The sequence below is a fragment of the Anomaloglossus baeobatrachus genome, chromosome 8 (assembly GCF_048569485.1).
Source record: "Anomaloglossus baeobatrachus isolate aAnoBae1 chromosome 8, aAnoBae1.hap1, whole genome shotgun sequence".
Taxonomy (NCBI): domain Eukaryota; kingdom Metazoa; phylum Chordata; class Amphibia; order Anura; family Aromobatidae; genus Anomaloglossus; species Anomaloglossus baeobatrachus.
The window spans coordinates 258,396,826-258,418,990 of NC_134360.1; the positions used below are offsets into that span (position 1 = coordinate 258,396,826).

A 22,165-nucleotide genomic window follows, 5' to 3' on the forward strand; every position below is an offset into this window, starting at 1 on the left:
TTTTTTCTTGGATGTTCTCATTCATTGCACATTATCTCCAATCCCAGATCTCCACTCCCCTTTTCCTCCCCGTGTTAATTAATGTAATTGGCCTGTGAATGTGTGTTGGCAATAGCTGCTGAGTGTCAGCTCAGTGGTGAGCAGCTGCGCTCCCATGCTGCTCATCATTAGGAGGCTGTGCATTCTGTGTCAGCACTTAGAGGAGGAGTGCGAGGGCATCGTGCCCAGTCGATGGGATCATCTCGCTGCTTCCATATTATATGGTTGCCGTGACCTCGTCTATATTTTTTCATCGTTAATAGTTGATGGGAACTTTGTGCTGATTATCACAAGCACTGCCTAGAATAGCTCGCAGTATAACGTGTCCTCGTTGATGCTATTTCTGGGCGGCTTTGATTCATCGGTAATTTTTGTTATTGACATCTGTCATAATTGAAAAATATGGGTAGGTTTTTTAGAATGATATTACTCATAATTATAGGGGCCAAAATAATGTTATTATCAAAATGTAACTACGAAACAATGAACATATTTGAAAAACTTGTACAAATCTCACATAAATTTGGCAAACTTGAGCTGCCGAAAATAAGATTGCAGAAAAGTGTTCAGAATGTTCCAAATGGACTATTTAGGTTCATTTAAAGGGATATCACAGTTTATTATTGTCACGGGATGTTCGGCTCTGCACGCACTTGGTGGCACGGCAACATCAGACTCTGTTCACACTACACAGTTTGACCAGCAACCTGATGCTTCCAGAGCCTGGCATTGGCTGATTCAGGTTCACTGGTCTTCAGCCCTACAGGAGTTAATTCCTGCAGACTGGTGAGCAGGAACTAGGAGCTCAGGTTGCTAATTGCCACTACAGAGTCTGACCAGCAACCTGATGCTTCAAAGTAGTTCAGCCAGAGCTGGGCATTGGCTGATTTAGTTTCACTAGTCTTTAGCCCTGCAGGAGTTAATTCCTGCAAACTGGTGAGCAGGAACTAGGAGCTCAGGTTGCTAATTGATATGTGCAGCTGTCTCCTTCCTATTTAAGGTACCGGTTTCTTGCAGTCTGCGCCGATAATAGCTCCAGCTTGTGCAGCGATCCCGGTCTTCTTGTGGTGATCCTATTTTGGTGATCTGTGGTGTGTTTATTGTGTGGTGTGGCGGTTTCCCAGTTATCCATTTACTTCTACCCTTTTATGTTATTTTCCCCTATGCACGTATTGTTGCTACTTTGTGTTTGTTTGCTGTATGTATGAGTTTTTAGTTTCTCCCCTGTCCGTGTTTTGTTGTGGAGTTTGTGACTATGGCCCCACCTCCCCCTTGGGTGGAAGAAGGGGAGGGGAATTATACCAGTGCTTGGGCAGGAGTTAGGCTCATGCTGGCAACTCAGACCTTGCTACCATCAAACGTACCTCTGAGCTAAGGGACAGCGCAGGTTCTCCAGTCTGAGGGTCAGTCTAGGTGCCCCCACTCCCTCAATCAGCCCCGTGACAGTTTTACCCTTTTGTCTATGGCTTTTACTGATCATCAGAATGGGGAATCTGGTCAGCAGTTAATTACCCTGCTTCCTTTCATCTGTAGGATTTTGATTCGGAGGAATCTTAATAGATTTTTTGTCACCTCCAAAATGACTATTTACTTGAAGATATAGTGTTTATCTGCAGGTAAATAGCATTTACATCATTTCTGGCTGCCTTACCAGAGCAGCGGCTAGAGGGAGAAAATGAAAATATATTCTCCCTGTATCTGCTTCTAATCGAAAAGGTCCATGGAGCCTCTGTTAGGAGTCTCAACACGAAAAATAGCAAGATATCCCTCCGGGAAGGACCTAGCCAAGGAGTGGCTCTTTTTAGGAGTCCACCATAACCACCATATTAATTGGCCCTTTTAGGATACCAAGGCCAGGAATCCATCCACAGACAGCTGTTTCGGGGTATTGCCCCTCATCAGTGTGGAGTAGGATTCTGGCCAGGTGGGAGCAATGCCTTGTAGACCAGCAAGACAAAACAATCACTGATCTCAGAGAGAGCAGCCAGAGAAAACACTGCTGGCAGCCAGTGAGGGCGCTCAACACAGTGAAATCCTAGGTGCATTGCCCCATGGGAAGTATGCAAATGAAAAAGGTCAGTGGCGCCTCTGTTAGGAGTCTCGACACAGAAAATAGCCAGATATCCCTCCGGGAAGGACCTAGCCAAGGAGTGGCTCTTTACTTGAAGATATAGTGTTTATCTGCATGTAAATAGCATTTGCATAATTTCTGGCTGCCTTACCAGAGCAGCGGCTAGAGGGAGAAAATGAAAATATATTCTCCCTGTATCTGCTTCTAGTTACTGGGGCAGTGCAAGGAATGGTAAGGTTATGTTCCCACAATGGGATTTTGGTAAGTTTTTGATGTTGCAGATTTTCTGTAGTATTTCTGCACCTATTATGTAAATTAGGTTACTTGTGTGTTTTGCATTGCATTTTTTAGTGCATTATTTTATATAAATTGTTTGCCTTTTTTTGGTGCATCATATTTTAAATAAAACTTCTTTGTTTTTTATATTTCCTGCTATTTTGCTTTGACAAAGCTTTTTTGATTCAGTGATCTGTGGATTACATGCATTTTTAAGGCATTTCTGCACAACAGTTGTCAATCTTCGTAGCTCCCATTAATTCTGAATGGCGCAGTAGTGTGCGCATGATCAACCACCAGTGCATGCATATGAGGATCTTCAGAGGCCCAGTTCATGGGATAGTTTCGGGCCATGGCGGTTGGACTGCTAGTCACCGGAAAGATATCCCTTATACGATGAGTAGCGTGGCCCGGTGAGGTAGTTATGGCCGATGTGTTGTTCTCTTATGCCCTGACACACTACATGAAAGATGAGGTCCTGGCTGGGTGTGTGGAATTGTGTAATGAAGTCGGTACGCCCTTGCAGAACGCATGGTGCCCATAACTTTGGCTGGTCAATACCAGATGTCGACTAATTCAGGAGAGGTTACTACCAGCTCTTTAACAACAATTTTTGGCCATAGCTCGGGTCATCCAGCTGGCTGCTTCCTCCTCCATGTTTAAGTGTGGAGATGTGGCTAGTGCGCATGCGCGTGCCGATTTACCCCAGCCAGAGCCTAGGTCCAGTGTTTCGCCTAGTGAGCATGCTCAGCCTGATTGTGCCATTTCTGAGGCTAAGTTCTCAGTTCGGGCTACTGAGCATGCTCCTACACTTAGTGCAAAAAACCTCTTTGCGCAGGTACTTGGACATTGTGCCGTGTCTGTGTTGTGCCTATTGAGCATGCTCAGGCTGATAGTCTGATTCCGCTGCTTAAGTCCGTGGTTCAGGCTACTGAGCATGCTCAGACACTGCAATAGAGGCTAAGTCCGGTAAGGACTTCACTGGGCATGTCCGTGAGGTAGCAGGCCCTAATAGGGCAGAGGGCATCAGGTGTACTGATGATGTGGCCACTCCGGACTGGCTCGCAGAGGCCCGCCGCTATGACACTGCACCTCACCATTGGTCGTCAGACGATGACTGGTGAGGTGTTTGGGGCGTGGCTGCCATGAGGTCATCAGTGACATGGTGGTTCCGGATAGGCCGCTGGTGATATCACTGATGACATGGCACTCTGCTATTGGCCCCTGGAGGTGCCATTGTTGTCCACCCTGGGTTTGGGGTGGACCCTAGGTCATAAAAGGGGCTAGAGACAACATGGAGGTGTGCAGTCTTCTTATATGCACATGCTTCATGCACACCTCCATGCATAGAACCCATTGCGGCTACAGCCTCTTAGATTGGAAGCAGTAGGTAGGGATAGGCATCCGGTGCCAACCACGTCAAGACACCCGTGGCTGGGCACGATAGGGTCAGGCACCGCCCTTCCCTCCTACTGTCCAGTCCTGTTAGTGCAGCCCAGTGGTGTTAACTAGGCTGCAGCTGCTGCGCCACCTGTCCGGTTGTGCCCCCTACGCGCACGGACAGCATACCTCGGGACCCCTGTGGCGTTAACAGGGAGTTCCTGGGCTGGGTGTGTGGACCCTATGACGTGAACAGGGTTCACAGTCTCCTGATCCACGTATTGCTTAACTTGGATCAGGCTCCTATTATTTCTGAGCCACCCAGCTCTGTATTCTCCGCCTAACCATCGCGTTGCCAGCAGCTCCTTTGTCATCTGGAGCACGGTGGACCCTGACTGGCGATTGGGATATACACCACCTTATCCTAATCCGCCATTCCCCCCGTAAGAGATGACAACTATGTACATGAGATGGCACATAACTTCTTGTATGTTTCAGTAGCACAGAGTACTATTAGATAGACCTTTTCCACTTTCACCGGGGTTGTTCCTATTCACACAGGTCTTGCTTGGTTCAGCACAACCCAACCTGGCACCACAGTGCAGTTGATAGAAGCCATTCTATCTCTCCGCAGATCCACATCTAATTCTCCTCATACAGGAGTGGATTTACCAATATGGCCGGACCCAAGCTTCATGCTCTCTAATGGTTAGGAAACTCCTGTAATTCGGCTCTCATTCTGTATTGTCTTGGCCCATTACCTTTAAGGAGCTGTAAGCTGTTCAGGTCCTTGCTGCTAGGCGTACTTTCTCCAGACCCTCTTTATTGGATCTTTCTGTTCTTTGATCAGTTCTTAGACCTGATGCTGTCATTCACTGTCCTCTCCTAAGCTACTTGGGGCCTTGCTGCTAGATGTTCTCTCTCTAGGCCCTCCCTATTGGGTCACTTCATTCTTTGGTCAGCTCTTGGGCTTGATACTGTCATTCACTGCGTATCTCAGTCCATTCTTGAGAAGCACGCTATCTTTGCCCGAGTCTACTCTTTCTCTTGTTGCAGGTCACCCGCCACATGCGGCCTTGATGACCATTCAGACCTAAGGTCTGCTTCTGTCACAGAATGGGCCCTAACTGAGTTTCTGGAGGAAGCTGTCACTTACCCTACACTAGCCAATCCCATTCTGGGCTAGCCCCAACTATTAACTATGTCTGACCCCACTGTCGGCTAAACACTGAAAACCCTGCTTTACCTTATACATTACATCACATGACACATTACTTCCACTGTGACGCAAGACATAATTCACTCTAGATAACGACAATGCGATTTGGTGTCTTCAGGTTGGAGCGTGACCACGAGTCAACCTCCTTACATATGGATGGGGGTATCGTTCAGGTCTATGGTAGTAATGGTGAAGCCCCAGTGGTCAGTTCCCCATGAATTAGCATTTATCACCTATCCGTATGTCTTTGATATAGCAGCCTGTTAATCACTGTCCTGATTGGTGGAGAGATCTTTGGGGAGTACACACTTTACATAAATGAAGAGGACTCATGCCGCTTTGGCTACTGGACGCACCGGCGGTAGCTGCGGTACGTTGCGCTCACATTTTAAGCTGACAGATCCGTTTTAATGCTTGGTCTGAACAGAAATGCTAATGACTTTAAATGTAAAAGGATCCCAAAGTCCTCAGTGACATTTGAATTAGCCGTTAATTAATCTGAACTTTCCCTCTTTTCTCCTTTAATCCCGCCGGTTAGTTAATTATTTTCGCAGTCTGAATCTATAATTTTTGAAGTTATAGTTTTTTAAAGTTTATAATATTAATAATGGTGTAAAAGTTTTACATTTGGTATTTGTAGAAATGTTCAATCTGTATTCACACGTTTCAACAACACGTGAATCTGGAGGGGCGTGTGTTCAAAATGGCAGGATATTATTGTGCATAGGCGTAAAGCAGATCTGTCACCAGATTATACAATACTAGCTGCATACTTTATTAAATAGATCTCTTAAGCCTGATGAGATGATTGTATTTACTGATAGTAAGATCAATATGTTATAGTAATGGATGTGTCACGGCCTGTCATGGAGGTGTCACGGCCAGCTGACAATCCAGTGGCAGCAAGAGCTAGAATATCCCCGAGATTGGCAGCTCGTGTTGTTATCTGTCAGCTTCCTGTTTCTGCAGCTGCAGACTCTATGACCCTGGGAAACTGTCAGTCTTTCCTCTCAGTTGCCAGCCTCTGACTTCCTTTATTAACCTCACCCTGGGGTGGTTTTGGTGCGGTTTATAGTTTGTTCCTTGCTGAGTTCTGGAGAGGTCTCTTCTGTTACTCCAGACTTCTGTAATTGCTGCAGCTCAGATAAGTGTTTGTCTTTTGCTATCTATCAGGGCTCTGATGATTGCAGTTGTGTTTCCCCTGTATTGTTCACTTGTGTCTTCCTTTAATGTTAGTGGTGTTGACTTAGCGTTCATCCCCTCCATCCTTACTTAGGGCCCATTTGCCAGGGTAAGACAGGGCCCCAGGTATTCCAGCTCAGCGACAGGTGCGGAACCTGTATAGGGTCAGTGAGAGCAGTGAGGGTGAGCTGCAGGTTGTAGTCATGTAGTCAGGGGTCACCACTTCCCCCTTTTTCTAGTGATAGGTCATTCCTCCCCCCCTTGCTGTGTGTTGTCTTATACGGCTGGTATAACCTCTCTCCCCCTCCAATGACAGTTATGAATCTCGATCTAGAGACAGCCCTAAACCCAACACTTTTATCTCCTGCTAGTCCGTGCTTCATGGTCCGCATAGCCACTCTTTCTGCTTACTTTGTGGTGACATGCTATCCTTGTGACCACTGCAGCTAATCACTGGCCACAGTGGTGATGCGTACATATGAGCACATGATTGCTGATGCAGTGGACAGGGAAAGTGATGTCACAACTTCACTGTAGGTCATACGTAAAGGGCCACAGGGACTACTGAAATGGAAGACTAAACTGGAATTTATAGGACTGTTCTACTTTCTACGATTTCTTCCTTCTGAACTGTTTTTTCAAAACTCTGAAAATCCCTTTAAGCTGCATAGACCTTCAAGAGGTAAATCAAATCATGCAAAATGGACTGTTGTTGCAACAATATTATTTCAGATGTTCCTGGAGTTAGCGGATGTCAGATCCATCTGTAGCATTGTCTTCAATATGAAACAAGCGACCAGGACTACATTAAAATATAACCACTATGTGTGTGTATATAGTATATATACGGTATATATACATCTAGTAATCAAGTCTTAATCTCGAACAGATATCATCTATATATTGACATCTTATGTGTTTTCCTTACTTTGTAGACCAATGATGCCTTAGGACCCACTTGGAATTGGCTGTATTTTATCCCCCTTATTATTATCGGGTCCTTCTTTGTCCTGAATCTCGTCCTTGGTGTCCTGTCCGGGTAAGTACAAACACTTTCTAAAGTATGATTTGGGGAAATTATTGTAAGCAGGTATCTAGAAGGTTGTGAAGAATTTTTGATTATGGAACACTATTTCATATTGTCAGATACTTAAAGGGAACCTGTCACCAGTTTTTTAGTGTAGGAGCAAATACCACCACCCTACTCTGCATCTGTGCTGCAGTCTAAAAGGTGGTATATTATGTCCTGACCCCCTTGTATTTCCCCCCAAAAACCTTTTGAAAAGCTTCTGCGCTGAATACAAATGTCACCGGTCTTGTTTGATGGGCGTCTTAGCTGACCCTCCTCCCCGCTGCTGATTGCCGTCCTTCCAATGTGATTGATGAGGATGAAGCATCCTGTGTCATCCATATAGCCGAACATAATCTCGCGCCTGCACAGGGAGATTGTGGTTTGCGCAGGCGCACTTTTTCTCTGCACTGCTGGGCCTGCTGGCGACGCATGCGCAGTTAGGTTTCAGGCTTTGCCCAAGGCCCTGCTTGTGCAAGATTTTGTCTGGCTATGTGGATGAGGCAGCATGCTTCATCCACATCAATCGCATTGGGAGAATGGCAATTACCAGCGGGGAGGAGAGACAGGAGCCGCGGCAAAGACGCCCATCGGACCGATCGCATTTGCATACAAACGTTTTTGGGGAGATATTCAGGCGGGTCAAGGCACAATATACAACTTTTTCGAATGCAGCACAGACACAGACAGGTTCCCTTTAAATAGTTAACTTTATCCAGGACCTAAAATTTGTGAGCATCTCGAATTCATCGATTGTCGATCATTACATCAAATCTGATATCACCAGACATTAATAAACAAATAAGACCCAAAAAGGAAAACCTCTAAATATATAAAAAAAATAAACAGTATCAATAATGTATCATAGTAATGGACTAATAATATATAAATAATAACTATAGAAGTGTCACCTTTAAAAAACAAAAGACAAAAAAGAAACACAATAATACTGAACACAGTATGGAAATAATTTATATTTTCACTACCGAATATGATTTAGCTTACATGACATTGTTCTCCCATAATTCCATGAGTGATGACATGTACAGTGGATATAAAAGTCTACACACCCCAGTTAAAATGCCCTCTTTGGGTCCACCCACAAGTCTTCACTTGGATTCATGTCTGGACTCTGGCTGGGCCATTAAAAAACTTTGATCTTCTTCTGATGAAGCCATTCTTTTGTTGATTTGGAAATGTTTAGGGTTGTTGTTGTGCAAAAGGTTAAATTCCTCTCTATCTTCACCTTTTTAACAGAGGCCTTAAGGTTTTGTTGCAAAATTTACTGCTAGTTGGAACTGATGATAATTCCATCTTCCTTGAATAAAGCCCCTGTTCTAGCTACTTGTAAACAGACCCAAAGCATAATGCTGTCTCCACCATGCTTCACTGTGGGTATGGTGTTCTTTTGGTGATGGCAAGTATTAGTTTTGCACCAAACATACTTTTTGGAATTATGTGCAAAATTTTCAACTTTAGTCTCATCAGCCCATAAAATGTTTTCCCACATGTTTTTGGCAGACTTGAAGTAGGGTTTGGCAAAACATAGCTGGTCATGGATTTTTTTCCTTGTAAGAAAAGACTTACATTTTGCCACCCTAACCCAAAGGCCAGATATATGAAGAATACGGGAGATAGTTGTCACATGCATTTCACAACCAGTACTTGCCAAAAATTCCTGCAGCTCCATTAATGTTTTGTTAGGTCTCTTGGCACTGGTAATGTCACAGTTGTGTCAAATTTAATCCACTTCTTCTCATGACCGTCTTCACAGGTTTTTATGGTTTGTCTAATGCCTGGGAATTTTTTTTATACTTTTTTTTTCTGACTGATAATTTTTCACAATGAGATCCCTTTGCTGTGTTGTAAGCTGTTTGTGGACCATGGGTTTTGCTGTAAAGTGCAACTAAGAAAATGTCAGCAAATCCTGCTAGAACAGCTTCATTTTAAATCAGAACTTACAATTCTCAAGTGTCCAAGGAAACATTCCTTTTAAAAACTTTATTTTTTTAACGGAATGTCAGTCACAGGAGACATAACTGTCCAACTGTAATTTCATGGGAAACACAAGTATTTTCAAAAAAAGACGTCAGGATATATGACAGGTCCTCGTTAAAGCGGAGCTTTCTGCCAAAGAGTTTCTGACTAGGTGCCAGGTAACCCCAGATCTCTGTGGGACTTTGGTTGAGAAGTATTAAGGCAGATCCTACTGTACATTGTATTGTAAATGCAACTTTAATGGAAAATGTTCCAAATTTTGCTGCAATTCAGCAAAAATTGTTTCACCTGGTTTTAAACCATTTTTTTTTAATCTTTTTGCAATATTGTTTGCAGTTTATCCAAAAAGTTGAACACCAGATGTGGAATTTCTTAGCAGGGAAAGGGCAATGCTTAGGTGCTTCAATATGCCTAGATTTTGGCACAAATAGTGATGAAAGGGAGATAAACAAGATATGAATTAAAGCATCTAAAGGTGCATTAACTTTATGTCACGCAGTGACTACCAGGGTACCGCCAGGTACACGGGAACCCCCGCTGAGTGCCGCAACACAGAGGGTACACAATACAACAGTGGGGCCTGGGACTAGGGAAAGGGGAGCAGGGTCACCTCCTAAACTCACCTGAGGCTGATCCCTGCGCTCCCTAACATCGCCGATCACGTGCCTATCCCTGTCTTTCCGTGGACTCGGCCCTGTATAGTGCACAGGGCAGCAGGAACGTTAGTCGTGTGTGAAACCCCGCTAGTATGTGTCTGTGCATTACCTTCAGGGACTCCACGTGGATGGAACAGTCTGGTCACAGGTAGGAAATCTTCTATTTGGGATTGTCGTGACGCCACTCTCAGTATTGCGGTCAGCGGGGACCGCCACTGCAGATTAAGGGATGCCTGGGGCTGATGGTGGGTGCAGTCAGTATATTAGCCCCCTGAGAGTGAGGCAAGCCCCAGGCCCCGGTGTATGTGTGTGGGACCACAGGTCGCAGAATGACTCAAACACAGTCCAAGAAGTCTTTCAACGTGTTTACTCACTGTTTGGAGGTCACGGTGAGATGCCCGGGCGACACTGTGATAACCAGGTTGAACCAGGAATTCCAGGAGGCCGTTCTGAGGGTAGCTGTCCACTCGCCTTCCTTGCACTCTTTCTGTTTTAGGAGGATCCTTTGCTTGAAGCGTGGTAGGACCCCTCCAGGGAAGCTGTTACCACCCTGCTCCCCTCTCTCTGGCTCGTCTGCCGGCAGCGTGGCCTTGGTGGGATGGCTTCTGGCCCTGTCCCCTTATGGGCCTGGTGATTGCTGCTTGGCTCAAGCTCTGTGTAGTTGTGGTGAGGGCATGAAGTACCCCCCACCTGTAGGTTAAGCAGCTCTGGATGATCTGCTGCCTGTACTGGGGATCTAGTTCCCCTTGTGTGCTCGGATACCGGGATCTCCGTACTCAGCCACCCTTCTCTCTGGATGATTTTCAGGCCGACCCACGGTACTCCTTTCTCCCCCGCTTTCAGCTACTGCACTCCTCAGGACCTGTCTGACACGAGAGCTCCTCTGCTCCCTTCCACACACTTCAACTTCTTCCTCTCGACTCCCCTCCTTTCTCTCTCTCTCTCTGCCCTGCTTCCTAGCAACCAGCCCCTGAACACACCCCCAGCTGGGAATTGAAAGTTAACCCCTTCTGGCTACCCAAGGGTCCCCTCTGGTAATGTGGGAGGCCTGGTCACTATATGTTTGTGTGTGCACCTCATCCTGGCCTTTGGAGATTACCTGGAAGCATTGCTCCCGCATGGGTGCAATACTCTGTGGTGCCTGACCAGGTCAGGGGCGCCACACGTGCTCTAGATTAAAGATACAGAGAGGACTAGACAAACAAGGGTAAAATAAACAGAAATCATACCAAGCACTCCAAACAACAAGAGGTAATAATGGGGAATGGACCAGAGGGGAAAACCAAAAGGACAAAGGAAGGGAAAACAGCACAACTTTCACACAGCAAGTGTTCTCAGAATGGCTTCCTGGTCCTCAGCTCACAGGTTCCCTCTAGAGGCGAGAGAAGCAGAAACTATCACCAGCAATTACCTGGACTAGGAGGGAAGTCTTTATAGCAGAGCTAATTAGCAATAGAAAACAGCTGCCTATAGCTTTCATTCAGAGTTTCAGGAACCAGAGGATCTACTTAACCCTAGCAGCACTGGATAAAGGAGAATCTGCACAGCCAGCAGTAGTAACCTGAGCAAATGTGTATGAAGCTCTGCGCTGTGATCTCCTGACAATCAGAAATTGGAGGGACCACTCTCCGTCGTGGTACCCTCATGACACTTTATTATTTGATAGGAGACACGGAAATATGTTGTGAGTTTGGGGCTCCCTCTTGTGGTCAGTGCTGGCGATGCAGTTGATGTGTGTAGTGAAAGCTACACACCTGTGGAGGACTGGCAATCAGGGTCAGATTGAGCTATTTAACTGAGTAGTTTTCTCTTGTTACTTGCCGGTGGTCAATGTCTCCTGTGTGTTAAGGACATTCTGTAACCAGCTCTCCTCACTACCAGAACTCCTCTCAGATAAGTGGTCTTTGTACCTCTGCTGTTTGTTTTCCACTTTATTGTTGTTTTTTCTGCTTTAATACTAAGGCTTGATTCCTATTTTGTCTGTGTGGAGTTTTTGATGAAATGGATCATTCCCTGCTGGGAGTGTCTGTATACTTAGCTCCATGATTCTGCAATGTATTGTGTTTGTCATGCTTGGTATTAATTCAGTCCCTCATCTGTATTAGTGTTTTTGGATCCCAGTAACATCAGAGTGCTGATACAGTGGGGGAGAGGTTGTGTGACCTCAGGATCTTTCCATATCAGCAGTGCTGGTATATATTAGGGTTTTTACGGCTGCAGACAGTTGCTCTTTTCTATCCTTTCTTATAAAGATAGTTTGGGACTCACCTTTGCTGAATCTGTCTTTTCTGGCTTTGTATTGTATTTTTCTATATCACCGTAGCCTTTACATGTGGGGGGCTATCTATCTATCTTTGGGGACTGCTCTGAGGCAGATTAGCTTTCTTATATCTCTATCTGTGAGATTATTTAGTTCTCCGGCTGTGTCGAGACGACCAGGTCATCGTAGGCTCGTCCCACGGCTGCTTCTAGTTGTGTCAGGATTAGGTCTGCAGTCCGTTAAATTTCCAGCCACTCTGTTACCTTTTTGGGATTCCACATTATTTGATCCTCCTCAGTCCCTGAATCATAACAGAAATAATTGTGTACATTTTCAGACGTCTAATCAACCAATGCATTTACGATGCATGGTTATTGAGAACGGCTGTTTCTTGATAAATATACAGGTTAAATTGGCTGCTGTTTACCCAGCAAATAGGGCTCAACATTCTGAGGTCTGCTAGATCTGCACCAGAAAAAACTGATTCTATTACAACTGCTGCACTCTGTAATCTAAGTGACACATCGCTGGAATCAGGGTCTCAGTCCCTATCACATGTTGCTGTCAGATTACGTAGCAAAACCCTGCTGACATATTCCCTTTTAATGCCAAGAGTTGGGTGGTGGAAACACCTTAAGTTTGCATTGTGTAGATGTTGCGCTGGATTAGTAGATGTCTCATTGATCTACAGTAGTACCTTGTCATGGATGTGTCATGGGTGACAGACAGTCTTGTGGTTTCTGGCTATAGAAGGTCACAGCGTTTGGCTGCACAGAATGCTCCCGACTTTCCATTGTTCCTGCTGTCAGTATTCATTGTATAGGAGCTTTCCTGCTGGATTAATCTCTCCTCAGTTTGGACCCAGCAGGAGCTCACCTTCCACCCAGCTGCTGATCATCAGTATTCTCTTGGTGCTTATATACCCCTTCCTTCCTTTGGACTAGTTCTGGTGATATTCTTCAGTTTATTGAAGCCTTGGTTACAAGCAGGTGGTTTGTACTCCTCTGTGGTATTGTTGCAGAAAACTTTGCTGAACTTCTACCTGTGTCATCTGTGGATAAGTAGTGCATGCTTTTCCCCTGTGTGTCTTCCTTGAGTCTTCTATAGTGGTTAGTGGGGTTGATGAAGAGCTCATCCCATCTGTTGCCTATTTAGGGTCCAGCACTAGGGATACCTAAGGTAAGGAATCCAGCTCAGCGCATAGGTGCAGAACCTATCTAGGGTGGTGAGGGACCCCAGGGACCAGCGGTAGGTTTGGTCAGGGGTCACCATCTCCCCCTTCTCTAGACACAGGGTTTCCCTTCTTTCGCCGTGCGCTTTGTACTTCCCCGTACCTAACATGACATACTGTACCTATAGTTAAGATGTCATCTGATTTTGCTTCCCTCATTTAAAAAATAAAAATATCAATCAACCATCAAATATTTCCATTGCTTGTCGCTGATGCTAACCTTGCAGCTTCCATTCTTCTGTAGCCCCCTCAATCCTGAGCCGGTATCGCTATTATGCCTAATGTTTGCATCTCTACGTGACCGGCTACTTTGCATTATAAAAGCCCAGCAAGGAGAGCGCTCCCTGCGTGGGGGAGACTGCTGCAGCCGAACCTGAGGCTACAGCGTTACATGAAAGAAAGGTATTTCTAAATAATGGAGCTCCGTCATTTGTAGGCTTATACTTGTAAATAAATATATAACAATCCCAGTAATCGAGCACAAAAAATAAACCCAATCCACGACTTCTGGGGCGATAGATGTTTATTCTGAGATCCTGCAGAGGTGAGCTGCAATCCGAGACGGTTCCCTGCGCGTGTGTAGGTTGCGGAGCCACTGATCCGTGCGTTAGCCCCTTATCACTGCGTGTGTCCACGGCAAACAATAGCCACATGCTTCATAGTACAGGGCGTGTGGTTCATAGTACAGGGCGTGTGGTTCATAGTACAGGGCGTGTGGTTCATAGTACAGGGCGTGTGGTTCATAGTACAGGGCGTGTGGTTCATAGTACAGGGCGTGTGGTTCATAGTACAGGGCGTGTGGTTCATAGTACAGGGCGTGTGGTTCATAGTACAGGGTGTGTGGTTCATAGTACAGGGCGTGTGGTTCATAGTACAGGGCGTATGGTTCATAGTACAGGGCGTGTGGTTCATAGTACAAGGCGTGTGGTTCATAGTACAGGGCGTGTGGTTCATAGTACAAGGCGTGTGGTTCATAGTACAGGGCGTGTGGTTCATAGTACAGGGCGTGTGGTTCATAGCACAGGGCGTGTGGTTCATAGCACAAGGCGTGTGGTTCATAGTACAGGGCGTGTGGTTCATAGTACAAGGCGTGTGGTTCATAGTACAGGGCGTGTGGTTCATAGTACAAGGCGTGTGGTTCATAGTACAGGGCGTGTGGTTCATAGTACAAGGCGTGTGGTTCATAGTACAGGGCGTGTGGTTCATAGTACAGGGCGTGTGGTTCATAGTACAGGGCGTGTGGTTCATAGTACAGGGCGTGTGGTTCATAGTACAGGGCGTGTGGTTCATAGTACAGGGCGTGTGGTTCATAGTACAAGGCGTGTGGTTCATAGTACAGGGCGTGTGGTTCATAGTACAAGGCGTGTGGTTCATAGTACAAGGCGTGTGGTTCATAGTACAGGGCGTGTGGTTCATAGTACAAGGCGTGTGGTTCATAGTACAGGGCGTGTGGTTCATAGTACAGGGCGTGTGGTTCATAATACAGGGCGTGTGGTTCATAGTACAGGGCGTGTGGTTCATAGTACAGGGCGTGTGGTTCATAGTACAGGGCGTGTGGTTCATAGTACAGGGCGTGTGGTTCATAGTACAGGGCGTGTGGTTCATAGTACAGGGCGTGTGGTTCATAGTACAGGGCGTGTGGTTCATAGTACAGGGCGTGTGGTTCATAGTACAAGGCGTGTGGTTCATAGTACAAGGCGTGTGGTTCATAGTACAGGGCGTGTGCTTCATAGTACAGGGCGTGTGGTTCATAGTACAGGGCGTGTGGTTCATAGTACAAGGCGTGTGGTTCATAGTACAGGGCGTGTGGTTCATAGTACAGGGCGTGTGGTTCATAGTACAGGGCGTGTGGTTCATAGTACAGGGCGTGTGGTTCATAGTACAGGGCGTGTGGTTCATAGTACAGGGCGTGTGGTTCATAGTACTGGGCGTGTGGTTCATAGTACAGGGCGTGTGGTTCATAGTACAGGGCGTGTGGTTCATAGTACAAGGCGTGTGGTTCATAGTACAGGGCGTGTGGCTCATAGTACAGGGCGTGTGGTTCATAGTACAGGGCGTGTGGTTCATAGTACAGGGCGTGTGGTTCATAGTACAAGGCGTGTGGTTCATAGTACAAGGCGTGTGGTTCATAGTACAGGGCGTGTGCTTCATAGTACAGGGCGTGTGGTTCATAGTACAGGGCGTGTGGTTCATAGTACAAGGCGTGTGGTTCATAGTACAGGGCGTGTGGTTCATAGCACAGGGCGTGTGGTTCATAGTACAGGGCGTGTGGTTCATAGTACAGGGCGTGTGGTTCATAGTACAGGGCGTGTGCTTCATAGTACAGGGCGTGTGGTTCATAGTACAGGGCGTGTGGTTCATAGTACAGGGCGTGTGGTTCATAGCACAGGGCGTGTGGTTCATAGCACAGGGCGTGTGGTTCATAGTACAGGGCGTGTGGTTCATAGTACAGGGCGTGTGGTTCATAGTACAGGGCGTGTGGTTCATAGTACAGGGCGTGTGGTTCATAGTACAGGGCGTGTGGTTCATAGTACAGGGCGTGTGGTTCATAGTACAAGGCGTGTGGTTCATAGTACAGGGCGTGTGGCTCATAGTACAGGGCGTGTGGTTCATAGTACAGGGCGTGTGGCTCATAGTACAGGGCGTGTGGTTCATAGTACAGGGCGTGTGGTTGGTTTGTGGCATATGCAAATTTTGAAATTGGGTTGATAATTAAATTGACAAATATGTTAAAAAATGTTAATGTTTGTTATAATAAGATCATGGTTTTGGGACGACTTCCCTCTAATTTTTTTCTTTTTAAAGTTTGTTATGGTGCTTTAATTTAATGTTCCATTTTCCTGTTTAGTGTGTATTGTCTCTTTAAGGGACTCAGTGAGCAAGTTTCTGCAATGTAATCTGAAGACAGCATGCTGTAAGAGTTAAAACAGAAAATCCAGCCCTGTTTCTGCCATCACACAGTAACTTTTCTTTGAATGCAAAGTTAGTTTAAGCCTCTTATCTTTATGATTAGTGGGTCTCAGCAGCACATGATCTCTGGTGTGATTCCGCCCCTTCTGTGATTAGCAGCTTGTGTCTATGGAAGCATACTCTGAAAGCCAGGTGTGGGCGGGGGCAGCTCCCAGAGCTCTGCTACATCCCAAATCTAAGATCTTTTACTGTGTCATAAAGGCTGCAGCCACTAATCTAAGAGATACTGTCGCGCTGATCTTTCCAGCGAGACTCGTCCTCATTTATTCTGATGATTTTTCCTTTTAGCATCTCAGGGGTTAATGCTTAATTTCCTACTTAGCTTGCAGTCACTCCCTCAGGTGCTCTAAGTTGCTAATTAGGCTGGGCCTTTAGGTCCCCGCATCCTTCACACAGCGCTGGTTATTGTCTCTCCTCGGTTACAGGGGCAGCCCGTGCGTGTGCTCGCAGCATATCCCAGCTCCTGTAGCCTTCTGCAGACAAGGAATAGTTTGCAGAAGCGGTTGTAGGTTGTAGTTTTGATATTTCTATTTTATTTTTGGTGATGTCCCCTGGAGGCGTCCCGCTGAACAGGTAGGGGGTCTCTAGACCAGGGTCCGGGTAGGAGCCAAGGACAGGTCGGAGGGTCACGCCTTGCTACCATCAAGCGTACCCGTGGCTTGAGGGCAAGTCAGGGAACCCTAGCGTACAGGAGTAGTCCTCTGCCCCTGCGTAGCGGCCTTACTCGTGACAGATACATCGTTGACCTCAGGGCCTCTCTGTCTACATCACGCTGCTCTCAGATGAGGAAGCAAAAACCTGCTGACACATTCCCTTTAAGGCTGCCCATAATATCATGTGTGCCGTGAATGGAAGAAGCACTGGCAAAATATGTGCGGTAACAAGGCACGGGGTGCTGCGCAGCGCGAGACAGATGCGAGCGGTTTTGGTGCTGCTGCAGAATTTTGTAGCTCACTACTATTAAAATATATCTGCCTGAAGATCGTCTGGAAAAATACATGAGGCCCCCATTGACTTCCATCATTCTCGGTAGTAGAGTTCAGCCTGCCGAGAGTCCAGAACTACTGGGTACAAGTACCGAGCACCCGAGCATGGTAGTGCCCGCTCATCACTAGTTACCAGTACTGAGCACCCGAGCATGGTAGTGCCCGCTCATCACTAGTTGCCAGTACTGAGCACCCGAGCATGGTAGTGCCCACTCATCACTAGTTACCAGTACTGAGCACCCGAGCATGGTAGTGCCCGCTCATCACTAGTTACCAGTACTGAGCACCCGAACATGGTAGTGCCCGCTCATCACTAGTTGCCAGTACTGAGCACCCGAGCATGGTAGTGCCCGCTCATCACTAGTTACCAGTACTGAGTACCCGAGCATGGTAGTGCCCGCTCATCACTAGTTACCAGTACCGAGCACCCGAGCATGGTAGTGCCCGCTCATCACTAGTTACCAGTACTGAGCACCCGAGCATGGTAGTGCCCGCTCATCACTAGTTACCAGTACTGAGCACCCGAGCATGGTAGTGCCCGCTCATCACTAGTTACCAGTACTGAGCACCCGAGCATGGTAGTGCCCGCTCATCACTAGTTACCAGTACTGACCACCTGAGCATGGTAGTGCCCGCTCATCACTACTTACTAGTACTGAACACCGGAGCATGGTAGTGCCCGCTCATCACTAGTTACCAGTACTGAGCACCTGAGCATGGTAGTGCCCGCTCATCACTAGTTACCAGTACTGAGCACCCGAGCATGGTAGTGCCCGCTCATCACTAGTTACCAGTACTGACCACCTGAGCATGGTAGTGCCCGCTCATCACTAGTTACCAGTACTGATCACCCGAGCATGGTAGTGCCCGCTCATCACTAGTTACCAGTACTGAGCACCGGAGCATGGTAGTGCCCGCTCATCACTACTTACTAGTACTGAGCACCGGAGCATGGTAGTACCCGCTCATCACTAGTTACCAGTACTGAGCACCGGAGCATGGTAGTGCCCGCTCATCACTAGTTACCAGTACTGAGCACCGGAGCATGGTAGTGCCCGCTCATCACTAGTTACCAGTACTGAGCACCCGAGCATGGTAGTGCCCGCTCATCACTAGTTACCAGTACTGACCACCTGAGCATGGTAGTGCCCGCTCATCACTAGTTACCAGTACTGAGCACCCGAGCATGGTAGTGCTCGCTCATCACTAGTTACCAGTACAGAGCACCCGAGCATGGTAGTGCCCGCTCATCACTAGTTACCAGTACAGAGCACCCGAGCATGGTAGTGCCCGCTCATCACTAGTTACCAGTACTGAGCACCCGAGCATGGTAGTGCTCGCTCATCACTAGTTACCAGTACAGAGCACCCGAGCATGGTAGTGCCCGCTCATCACTAGTTACCAGTACTGAGCACCCGAGCATAGTAGCGCCCGCTCATCACTAGTTACCAGTACTGAGCACCCGAGCATGGTAGTGCCCGTTCATCACTAGTTACCAGTACTGAGCACCCGAGCATGGTAGTGCCCGCTCCTCACTAGTTACCAGTACTGAGCACGCGAGCATGGTAGTGCCCGCTCATCACTAGTTACCAGTACACAGCACCCGAGCATGGTAGTGCCCGCTCATCACTAGTTACCAGTACTGAGCACCCGAGCATGGTAGTGCCCACTCATCACTAGTTACCAGTACTGACCACCTGAGCATGGTAGTGCCCGCTCATCACTAGTGACCAGTACTGAGCACCCGAGCATGGTAGTGCCCACTCATCACTAGTTACCAGTACTGACCACCTGAGCATGGTAGTGCCCGCTCATCACTAGTTACCAGTACTGAGCACCCGAGCATGGTAGTGCTCGCTCATCACTAGTTACCAGTACTGAGCACCCGAGCATGGTAGTGCCCGCTCATCACTAGTTACCAGTACTGAGCACGCGAGCATGGTAGTGCCCACTCATCACTAGTTACCAGTACTGAGCACCCGAGCATGGTAGTGCTCGCTCATCACTAGTTACCAGTACTGAGCACCCGAGCATGGTAGTGCCCGCTCATCACTAGTTACCAGTACTGAACACCCGAGCATGGTAGTGCCCGCTCATCACTAGTTACCAGTACTGAGCACCCGAGCATGGTAGTGCCCGCTCATCACTAGTTACCAGTACTGAGCACCGGAGCATGGTAGTGCCCGCTCATCACTAGTTACCAGTACTGAGCACCGGAGCATGGTAGTGCCCGCTCATCACTAGTTACCAGTACTGAGCACCCGAGCATGGTAGTGCCCGCTCATCACTAGTTACCAGTACTGAGCACCCGAGCATGGTAGTGCCCGCTCATCACTAGTTACCAGTACTGAGCACCCGAGCATGGTAGTGCCCACTCATCACTAGTTACCAGTACTGAGCACCCGAGCATTGTAGTGCCCGCTCATCACTAGTTACCAGTACTGAGCACCTGAGCACGGTAGTGCCCACTCATCACTAGTTACCAGTACTGAGCACCCGAGCATGGTAGTGCCCGCTCATCACTAGTTACCAGTACAGAGCACCCGAGCATGGTAGTGCCCGCTCATCACTAGTTACCAGTACCGAGCACCCGAGCATGGTAGTGCCCGCTCATCACTAGTTACCAGTACAGAGCACCCGAGCATGGTAGTGCCCGCTCATCACTAGATACCAGTACTGAGCACCCGAGCATGGTAGTGCCCGCTCATCACTAGTTACCAGTACTGAGCACCCGAGCATGGTAGTGCCCGCTCATCACTAGTTACCAGTACTGAGCACCCGAGCATGGTAGTGCCCGCTCATCACTAGTTACCAGTACTGAGCACCAGAGCATGGTAGTGCCCACTTATCACTAGTTACCAGTACAGAGCACCCGAGCATGGTAGTGCCCTCTCATCACTAGTTACCAGTACTGAGCACCCGAGCATGGTAGTGCCCGCTCATCACTAGTTACCAGTACTGAGCACCAGAGCATGGTAGTGTCCACTCATCACTAGTTACCAGTACTGAGCACCCGAGCATGGTAGTGCCCGCTCATCACTAGTTACCAGTACAGAGCACCCGAGCATCGTAGTGCCCGCTCATCACTAGTTACCAGTACTGTGCACCCGAGCATGGTAGTGCCCGCTCATCACTAGTTACCAGTACTGAGCACCTGAGCATGGTAGTGCCCGCTCATCACTAGTTACCAGTACTGAGCACCCGAGCATGGTAGTGCCCGCTCATCAGTAGTTACCAGTACTGAGCACCCGAGCATGGTAGTGCCCGCTCATCACTAGTTACCAGTACTGAGCACCTGAGCATGGTAGTGCTCGCTCATCACTAGTTACCATTACTGAGCACCCGAGCATGGTAGTGCCCGCTCATAACTAGTTACCAGTACTGAGCACCCGAGCATTGTAGTGCCCGCTCATCACTAGTTACCATTACTGAGCACCCGAGCATGGTAGTGCCCGCTCATAACTAGTTACCAGTACTGAGCCCCCGAGCATGGTAGTGCCCACTCATCACTAGTTACCAGTACTGAGCACCCGAGCATGGTAGTGCCCGTTCATCACTGGTTACCAGTACTGAGCCCCCGAGCATGGTAGTGCCCGCTCACCACTAGTTACCTGTACTGAGCACCCGAGCATGGTAGGGCCCGGTCATCACTAGTTACCAGTACTGAGCACCTGAGCATGGTAGTGCCCGCTCATCACTAGTTACCAGTACTGAGCACCTGAGCATGGTAGTGCCCGCTCATCACTAGTTACCAGTACTGAGCACCCGAGCATGGTAGTGCCTGCTCATCACTAGTTACCAGTACTGAGCACCCGAGCATGGTAGTGCCCGCTCATCACTAGTTACCAGTACAGAGCACCCGAGCATGGTAGTGTCCGCTCATCACTAGTTACCAGTACTGAGCACCCGAGCATGGTAGTGCCCGCTCATCACTAGTTACCAGTACAGAGCACCCGAGCATGGTAGTGCCCGCTCATCACTAGTTACCAGTACAGAGCACCCAAGCATGGTAGTGCCCGCTCATCACTAGTTACCAGTACACAGCACCCAAGCATGGTAGTGCCCGCTCATCACTAGTTACCAGTACAGAGCACCTGAGCATGGTAGTGCCCGCTCATCACTAGTTACCAGTACAGAGCACCCGAGCATGGTAGTGCCCGCTCATCACTAGTTACCAGTACAGAGCACCCGAGCATGGTAGTGCCCGCTCATCACTAGTTACCAGTACTGAGCACCCGAGCATGGTAGTGCCCGCTCATCACTAGTTACCAGTACTGAGCACCCGAGCATGGTAGTGCCCGCTCATCACTAGTTACCAGTACACAGCACCCGAGCATGGTAGTGCCTGCTCATCACTAGTTACCAGTACACAGCACCCGAGCATGGTAGTGCCCGCTCATCACTAGTTACCAGTACACAGCACCCGAGCATGGTAGTGGCCACTCATCAGTAGTTACCAGGACCGAGCACCCGAGCATGGTAGTGCCCACTCATCACTAGTTACCAGTACTGAGCACCCGAGCATGGTAGTGCCCGTTCATCACTGGTTACCAGTACTGAGCCCCTGAGCATGGTAGTGCCCGCTCACCACTAGTTACCTGTACTGAGCACCCGAGCATGGTAGGGCCCGGTCATCACTAGTTACCAGTACTGAGCACCTGAGCATGGTAGTGCCCGCTCATCACTAGTTACCAGTACTGAGCACCTGAGCATGGTAGTGCCCGCTCATCACTAGTTACCAGTACAGAGCACCCGAGCATGGTAGTGCCCGCTCATCACTAGTTACCAGTACAGAGCACCCGAGCATGGTAGTGCCCGCTCATCACTA

At 47.9% G+C, this 22,165-nt stretch overlaps 1 protein-coding gene across 5 annotated transcripts in view; it reads left to right on the top strand.

The window, feature by feature from the left end:
* Positions 1–22,165, top strand: part of CACNA1E (calcium voltage-gated channel subunit alpha1 E) — a 964,825-nt gene that overhangs the window by 776,955 nt on the left and 165,705 nt on the right. For all 5 annotated transcript variants that reach the window (XM_075320594.1, XM_075320596.1, XM_075320595.1 and 2 more), the window contains one exon: positions 7,103–7,206. In XM_075320594.1, the coding sequence (XP_075176709.1) occupies positions 7,103–7,206 (104 nt within the window). The remainder of the gene's footprint in view (positions 1–7,102; positions 7,207–22,165) is intronic.